This window comes from Parus major, chromosome 2 (genome assembly GCF_001522545.3).
Source record: "Parus major isolate Abel chromosome 2, Parus_major1.1, whole genome shotgun sequence".
Lineage (NCBI taxonomy): Eukaryota > Metazoa > Chordata > Aves > Passeriformes > Paridae > Parus > Parus major.
In genome coordinates, this window is record NC_031769.1 from 108,042,893 (window position 1) to 108,052,062 (window position 9,170).

The 9,170-nt window shown below is 40.4% G+C and overlaps 1 protein-coding gene across 5 annotated transcripts in view; it reads right to left on the bottom strand.

Annotated features, from left to right (window-relative positions):
• TRAPPC8 (trafficking protein particle complex 8) overlaps positions 1-7,979 on the bottom strand; it is a 53,163-nt gene extending 45,184 nt beyond the window's left edge. For 4 of the 5 annotated variants that reach the window (XM_015618721.3, XM_015618720.3, XM_015618719.3 and 1 more), the window contains exons 1-2: positions 7,644-7,979; positions 2,014-2,208 (exon numbers count right to left, since the gene is read on the bottom strand). In XM_015618721.3, coding sequence (XP_015474207.1) covers positions 2,014-2,208; positions 7,644-7,800 — 352 coding nt within the window. In that variant the 5' untranslated portion in view covers positions 7,801-7,979. Of the gene's footprint in view, positions 1-2,013; positions 2,209-7,177; positions 7,198-7,643 lie in introns of those variants that run through there. The other variant, XM_019005736.2, reaches the window with a different exon arrangement.
• Between the last annotated feature and the right edge of the window lie 1,191 nt (positions 7,980-9,170).

Here is a 9,170-nt window from a genome sequence, read left to right on the forward strand (position 1 = left end):
CAGGCATAGCTTAAGATAAGCAACTTTTCAACAATCAAATGAGTCTCTCAGCACCGGATTATAGAACTGTAAGAATATTAAACAAAATTGTAACAAAGAAGGATTACAAACAATTAAATCAATGCAACACAGCAGTTACAAAACTTTTCTTAAAAAAAGAGCAGGATTATGATCCCAGAGTCTGAAACAGTCATACCTCAGTTTCTTAAACAACGTTTATTTTCTTCAAAACAGACTGCACTTGATCATCATTAAAATTAAGGAAGTATCTTTTAATATCGTTATCCTAGAAAACTAATTCACTCCCAAAAAAGAACAAATTAAAAAACTGACAAGAGTATTTCCCATTTACATGCCAAATTATTATGTTCTGCTGTCAGGAATTAATGCATCCCTTGGTTTAAATAAAATGCTCCAAGAAAGTTGAAAAAAAAAGAGCCCTAAATGTCTCAGTAAATACTCCTATTAATCTAAACATAAAGGAACACTACTTGGTACTTCCTCATATTCTCTTAGAGTGTGATGTTCCCCCCTCAAGAGCACTGTGTTTTGTGCCTGAAACCCCCTGAAACAGGGTTCCACTGAACAACAAAGTTAGTACATTAATTTGTCCTTCTGCGTGTTCTTAAACAGCTTATACACCTCTCCTCCTGCAAAGTAAGCATATAGCCAGTCTGAATGGAAATGAGAACCTAATCACTGAGAGATAAAAGATAGTCAGAGATGGTAATTTGTACATCCGAGGCTCCAACAGCAAATATGGAAAACAAAAGGAGAGATATTAGCTTCTACAAGTATAAAGCATTACTTAATATAGCCACTATTTTTCTTCCCTTCTTTCAACACCTCACTTCTGAACTAAGGTCATTAGAAACCTCATGGAAAAGTCTTCTCACGGAAACCATTCTGCTTTCTTAGGGTCTTCCCAGCTCTAGAACTGAAGCAAACCTACCATCAGAAAAAAAAAATTCCTAACAAAATGGCAATTCACCAATGTGACCTGTAAACAAGGGCACAAAATTTGAAAAAGATGTGGGATATTCAACATATCTCAAAAACAAGAGGTTTCCAGGCTCAGGTCTTTTGCTTTATAACCAACACAGGACATCACGTTGAAGATGTAGCTCATAAATTACGTATCAAAAACACAAGAATTATGCCATTTTTCCATCAACATAAAAAAAAAAAAAATTACTACAGCAACATCAGTTACTAATCGTCACGAAGTTTTATCAGTCTATTGCTATAGCAGAGCCAAACTCTTCACTGCAGGCTCAACTTTAAATACAATAAATTACACGTGTTTAAATAGGACAGTGCATACATGCTTTGAAATAAGTATGTGCTCAGAGGCTTTAATGGATTAGGGTCTTAATTGGGAAGAGTTTAATCTTCTCAGCTCCTAAGATCAGGTCTCATTTAGCATTATTCACCATGTCTCATCCCTTAGAGATCTGAGAAAAAAACATTTTTAGAATACTCTACTCAATTTGACAGTGAAATATGAAGCACAAGTTCCACAGAAGAAAAAAAAAAATAAAAAGACAAGGAATCAAAGGAGTCACATGCCTTTCCTCAAAGTTTTTCCTTAAGCTTTTTATGACTTTATCATAAAAAATAAAAGAAGCCAGGGTAACTAATTTCAAGATGAAGTTGTACATTAGTACCAACACTAAGTTCTGATACTTATTCTGTCAAGTGCAACAAGTCACGGTATAAATTTGTAACACAAAAATTTCACGACCAAAGCATTGGCAATTGCTACATTAAAGTAATGATTTAACACAAGTTGAGAAGAAGTACAACATTAGGAAAATTAAAATTATTAAGTTCAACCACTCTTTCAGCATTACATAAAGCCAAAACTATTTGAAAAATCCAAAGTTTAGTAAAAGTAACATCTCAAAACTGATAAAAACTCTTTTTAGTACACGCCATGATGCCGAAATGAAGGCTAGAAACCTCTCAGCCAATTCCAGTTTACATTATGAAAAATACAGTATCGTTACATACCACTGATGTTGAGATCATAATCTCCAGCTGTGATCACATTAGCTACCAGTCCTTCAGCAGGCTGACTGACAGACACAACATCATGCAAAAGTTTCCGAATGGCACCGGGCTGAGGTGGGTGAGTAATGATGTTGTTGACAGCGATCTTCAAATTTTTAATGATATGAAGCTGATTATTAGGATCTCTCATGTGAACTAAAAAGGAAAAAGAAGATGATTTGTTGAGGAATATAACAGACAGTTAAAATAGTTTTTATAAATTAATCTTTTTCCAACATGTTTTTTTAAAGATTGCTCCACTAAACTTCTCCATCATCAATTTTAGATCATCATCTACAATGCTTGGCTACCAAAAATGGAGGGGGGAAAGGTGGTAACAAAAAATTACTTTATGTTCAACATTAGGCTCATCTAGGCAGACTGGCTGAAGAGTAGCATAGGATCTTAGCTGTAAGAATATCCACTCCATCTAACATACAACATGTGCATCCTACACTGATGCACTCACTTCCTTGCGGAACATATCAACTTTCACAGAAAAGCCATACGAACTACGTATGGATTTCACACAACACATCATGTTTCAAGGAATCACCAGTTTCCAAGAAACCCCCCTCACACAAATAAATAGCATTTGAGAAATTTGACAGGGATAACGTAGTATTCTTTCATCCAAAATTAACATATCCTCAAAGACAAGCTGAGAGAGTTGGGGCTGCTCATCCTGGAGAAGGGAGGAGACAGACCTGCCTTCCAGTACCTTCAAGAGCGCTGGAGAGGTTCCAGGCCATGTAGTGACAGGACAAGGGGGAATGGCTTAAAACTGAAAGAGGACAGATTTAGACCTGATATTGGGAAGAAATTCATTACTGTGAGGATGGTGAGGCATTGGAACAGGCTGCCCAAAAAAGCTGTGGATGTTCCAACACTGGAACAGTTCGAGGCCTGGCTGGATGGGGATGTGAGCAACTTGGTCTAATGGAAAGTCACCCTAACCACAGCATGGTAAAATAAGAACTATATGTTCCTGAAGGTCCCTTTAAACCTAAACCATTCTCTGATTTTTTACACAATAGCTTTCTTTGTAGAATCTTTGTGAATATTGCTCCCTTAACCCATCTGTTTTTAAAAACCGATTCATGACATTTTAGACACTCATTACAATTCTGGGCCTGATGCGATTTTTTCATGTAATTTGACCCTAATTCAAACCACAACCACCAAGCAAGCCAGGCTGTAAGTGCAGGCAGGACACACTGACTACAACTGCCTAAGCCACCTAGTGCTACCACATGCCCCACAGCACAGCCCTTGACTCCTCAGCATGCTATTTTCACAAATTCCTGTATAGCATGTAAAAGATAGGACAAAGGTAAATTCTTGCTGTTTTCTTCATCTTTCAACTAACTACAGGATTCACACCATAAAGGTCTGAAACTGAGTTTTCAATCTGCTCCAGCCTGGAAAGCACTCCACAGCTTTTCCACAAGCGTCTTCAGAAGTGACAAGCACACAGCTAAAGTCAGATCACACTAGATGTGTTTACAATCTATCTTAAATGTTAAAACACATTTCTAATGTTCAAATCTTGACTGGTATAGCTCTACCTTCCTCAATCACATAGTCACTTCCAAGCTGTACCCTGCTTTACTCAAACTCATGGGAAAACACAGTAAAGCAGATTAGAAAACTTGTCCTGCAAAAAACAACCTAAAAATGTGTGGGATTTTTCAGCTGTAAGTTTCAGATTGAATTTATACAGCATAAGGCTATATCAACATCAGAAAGGGCAATTGTGCTGGCTAAACTTTACTTATTTCAGTTCAGCGTTTCTATCAGAAAGCTGAAGAAGTTGTTTTGGATGAGGCTTTTTTCATCTTATCACACTGGTAAATTATCAACCCTACTGCCATGCAACTACTGAAATTATCAAATGTAAAGGAAGTGGCAGGAACAAACAACCAGGAAACTAGTCTGCCGTCACCAGCACAGCTATAACACTACAACTCATCCTTGCTGCCTGTCCTAAAACATAACAGCCATTATAATGAAAAGCACACATATTGCCATACATAAACACAGATGACATCTCTGGCGTATGTTTAATGTTAAGGACTGAAATAGCAGCCATACTTGGAACCCCAAAAAGTGCTTAATACCAAAAAAAACGTGTCTAGGGTTATACACTTCCTTCAAATGTTTATAAGATCATTTCAGAAAGTACTTCACCAAAAGTGGAAGCAGTAGCATGTACTAGAACAGTATCTTTCACATCAGAAGTTGAAAACAATCAGATGCTAAGTTACGCATGAACAAGAAATTCCTAACATCACACTAAGCTCGAATAAGCACAGTATTCCCATTATACTTCCATACATCTTGCACATATTTAAGGCTTAGAATTAGATAAAGTTATCAGAAGCTCTCCTTTGTTTTTTTTAAGGTCAAACACTGGTTTAAAAGTAACCAATACTATCTTAAAGTGATACTTGCTGACATTACACTGCAATTCTCCCTCCCACAAAGGCAGTATTAGTTCATAGAGTGTTTTTAAAGAGTCTTAAAAAAAGGATCCTATTTTAAGGAAAACCTACCTATATACACAATATATGCCTACCATACATATACATATATACACACATGTATATATATATATATATAATATATACAATGCATACACTTGTTAAATCAGGCATCACTTGTTACTAACAAATGAAAGTTAAGAAAGACAGACAGTTTGAGAACAAATATGAAGGTATAAAATCCTTAGTACACTTTTGGTTCCCTTTATTAAAGGCAGTTGAAAATTTGGGGATGGTTTTGTTTTGCTCTCCTCTAAAGTCAAGACTTAAGGGGACAGTAAAGCTGTGCTTTTACTTTTTTTAAATGTTTCTCCTAACAGTAGGTGACTTACTTGCTGAAGTCAAGAGGCTAAAATTTATAAGACAGAGCAGCCTGAATCTGTGCTCAGGACACTCTACCATGACAGTTTGCTGAATATTGCAAGGGTATTTTTGGCTACACCAACATTAGCAAGTCACTGATAGGCCAAAGTCAATGAGTAGATTAAATACTGATTTGTGCAAAGGGTGGTCCCACTGCACCTATATTACATATCTTTGTGGGGTTCTACTTGAAATTAGATAGAACCTGGCCTCCTTGGATTGAGCAACCTCAACAGTGTGTGGCTTTACACTATCTGAAGAATCATACTCTGTTTTGGTCCTTCAAATCTCTGTTAGCACATGAAGGATGACTGGTATGTGCACAGTAGAGAACTCAGCTTATTTCCTGTTTATCAGAATTGTTTTGCACATATATCAGTAGATTAATTTCATAACTGCACTGCTTCTCTAAGCAAGAAGGGTGACGAACACACAACCTTCAGCTGGATCATAAGCCACATAATTCCTAATTTCAGACAAAAACATGTATTGTAACAGGACTCTAAAAATGCAGTAGCAAATCCATGATGGAGCTTTTCAAGTTATAGAAGAATTCAAGAAGCAACACATGTACTTTAAATTTCAGCATAAGTAAGGAACAGCTTATTTCTAAAGGGATGGAACACCAATCAATCCAATTTTATGTTACAAATTCAAGGGAATAGCCACTAAGTAAAGAGAAACGGATTAATTTAAAATGGACAGTATTTCATACCCCCGTAAGAAAAACTGTGCTTAGAAAGGAAGACACCAAAACACAGATACAGAGTCACAGAATTGTTATAGTTGAAAGGGGTCACTGGAGATCATCAACTCCAACCTCCCTGCCAAGGCAGGATCACCTTGAGCAGGTAATAGGAACTGTCCAGGTGGGTTTGGAATGTCTCCAGAGAGGGAAACTCCACAACCTCCCTAGGCAGCCTGTTCCAGCGCTCTGTCACCTACACTGGAAAGAAGTTTTTCCTCATATTGAAGCAGAACTTCTTGTATTTTAGCTTATAGCCACTGCTCTTCAGAGAATCCTAGAACAGTTATCACCACCATATCATAATAATACATAATATAATAATAATAATAATAATACCAAAAGCAGTAAAACACAGCATGTCATGTACACACACTCTGCTGTACCACAATCAGATCACTTAATCATGCCTTTCTTCCCCTCTGTCCTTACCCTCACACATGCTGCTTCTAACACAAGAACTTACAGTCAGCATGCAGTTACATTTTTTCCAGAGAGCATGAAGAGGAAGTCACTCTTGGAGTGGCTTGTGGTCTGCTGGATCAGAATACACACAGAGTACTGCTGCAACAAAACCCACCGTACCAAGCTTCACTCAGGGAACACTGAGGATAATTCAGATTTGCAAGTTCCTCAACTACCAAAATAATTGGACCAGAATAGTTTCAAGTAAGTGAATTAATTAACCTTCCAAGTGAACGTTTCATTTTGAGTACTCTGCCTGGTTTTGTTTGTTAGCTGTGTTTTGAGAGCCTTTCACTGAAAGAAAGAGATAATTAAGTTCAGAACTCTAAAGATGTGAGCATCTGCATTTTTTTTTATCTCTGGCGCATTCTCACATAGTTCACAAGCACTGCTAAACAAAATGAAAAATATTTATAAACAAGTTACAGTTGATAAGTTAGTAAGACTCACCTGAAAATTAAGGCATATTTTAAACACAAAGTAGCTTTTAAGCTGTTGCCATTTTTGAAGAGAGAAATGCAAAACTATAATGAGAAGGACAGTACAAGCTTCATTTTCTTGCACTCTTTCCTCAGCACATGGCATGCAGAGGCTACAGCCTAAGCTACATGTCTGTCAGAAACCAAATTGACAAATGTCATTGCATCACTATTCTGACAAGCAGTTCTCTGCAAACTGCTGTCCTGCACACTATTGTAATGAACAGCAGCTTGAAATGCATACCTTATTAAATTAAAAACAAACAAACAAATTCCAGATAGTAAGTTAGAGCAACACAGCTAAAAAATTCTGTTATTTCTCTTAAGTGGTCAATCTCCAGTTTTCCTGCTGCTTCACGTGGTCATTTTTCCGATGCCACATAAGCATCTCGATTCCCACTTCTTTGCACAGGTCTTACAGAAACGTCAACAAAAACAAAAAAAAAGCGTACAGGATAAAGCTACAGGCGAGGGAAAGGAAAGCCCTGCAACTGAAATTACGATTAATGTTTCTGAAAGATTGGCCGTACTTTCAACGCCTGGCTACCGCAAGTGTGAAATCCAGTAGAGGCTACAGCAACAGTGAGGTACGAGTACTAGAGAGGTACCAGCGAAGTGGTTTCAATAGAAGACAAAAATCCGTCTGGAAGAGCTGAATTTACAAACATCTTCCTCTTCAGCCGTGAGATGTCCCCAGGAGAAGCCAAACTTCCCAGGTCCCGCAGAACGAATGAAATTAAGCTGACTTAACAGCTGTCACCTGCGACAACCCCGGCAAACGCGTGTCTCCGCCGAGCCTGTCAGGGCTCCAGGTGACACCCACCCGGGCGGCCACCGCCACGGCGCCGGGCAGGGGTGTCGGGCCGGTCCCGCCGGCGCAGCCCCGGCAGGCACAGCCGTGCGGGACCCCCGTCCCCGAAGGCCGCGGGCGGAAGGGAGCGGCGGCGCCGCCTCCCCCGCCCCGTGTAAACAACGCGCTCCGTTCCCGGCACCGACCTTCCGAGGTGAGGCGGCAGAAGGGCCTGACCAGCTCGGCGAAGCTGAGGTTGTTCCTGCGGGTGAGCCGCTCCGCCTCTTCGCTGCACAGCGCGGCCACCAAGGGCACGAACGAGTCCTGGATGAACTCCTGCACCGACTGCACGCACTGGGCCATCGCCGCCGCCGCCGCTCGGGGCCGCCCGAGACGGCCCCGCCACCTTTCTCCGCAATTCTCCGGATTATTCCCTCCCTCCTTCCCTGGTCGGTGCCTGTCGGCGGCTCCCGCCCGGGCCCCACTCAGCGCCCGCCGAGCGCCGCCATGTTGCGCCTCAGCCGAGCCCCTCGGGGAGCGCCCGCTCCCGGCGGCCCCCGCGCCCGCTCATGTGATTGGCCAAGGGGGCGGTGCCGGAGCGGGGAGGGGGAGGCGACGGTGGCCGGCCGGAGGGGGGAGCGTTGGGTCGTGCTCCCCCTGTACCCCCCCCCCCGGAGCGGAGAGTTGGTGCGGTCCGGAAGGGTGGGGGCGCGGGGCCGTGGGATGCTCCAGGGGGATTCCTGGCGCCGGGAAGCGGATTTGGTCACCAAACAGGAAAAACATTGCTGTCGGATTTAGCTAAAAAAAAACAAAAAAAACCCACCAAAAACAAACACAAAAATAACAACAAAAAGCGCCAAAATTCATTTGAAGGAATATAATATATCATTGCTAATGACTTGTAGCACCCTAAGTCTGGCAATGTGTGCATAACATTTTTCTTTCAGATTCTGACAATGTACAAATAGATAGGACAGAGACTAGACAGAAGTAAAAATGGATAACACAATGTTATGAATCCATGTTTTAACTATCTGAATTATTTAACTGAAAATACTGGTTATTACAGAGAAAGCATATGGAATTCCATCAAAGGAAATGGTATCTAAGCAGAAGTCAGAGAGTGTAGGATGGAAAGGGACAGGGGAGGCCTAATCAGGGAATAGAAAAAGAGAACAAATAGTAAAAAAGTGTAATGAATAGATTGGAACATAAATGTCACTGAGACACAAAAATATATCCACTGTTTCAATTGTAAGAATAACCAGAACATGACTGTAAAAATTGGAGATGAAACTGCTTAGCCTCTATTCTTTGCCATTTCTTTGCTGCTGCCAGTTGTGCTTTTGTACTCCTTTGGGCTGGAAGCTTCCTGAACTTGTAAGTTTTGCAATTCTTTTACGCAGATAACCAAGCTAGATCTTTCTGCTGAACTCAGCTACTGCTGAGGAAGTTCATTTGAAAGGGGTTTTCCATCTGTTAATAAAATATTTGTATTACTGTGTAGGTTTAAAACAGATGAAAAATAATATAGAATTTCAAGAGCCGCAATCTTAGGTTGAATCCAATATTTTCATTTGCAGTCATTTAAATATGGGATGTAGTTGTTTCCCTGTGGTAGTTACAGGCTAAACTATGTCCTTGAAAGTTTACAACATGGACTCCCAGCTCCTTTCAAACTTCAACTGCACATTTCAGTTTATGCCCAGTTCAAATTTCTGAGTTACAGAATT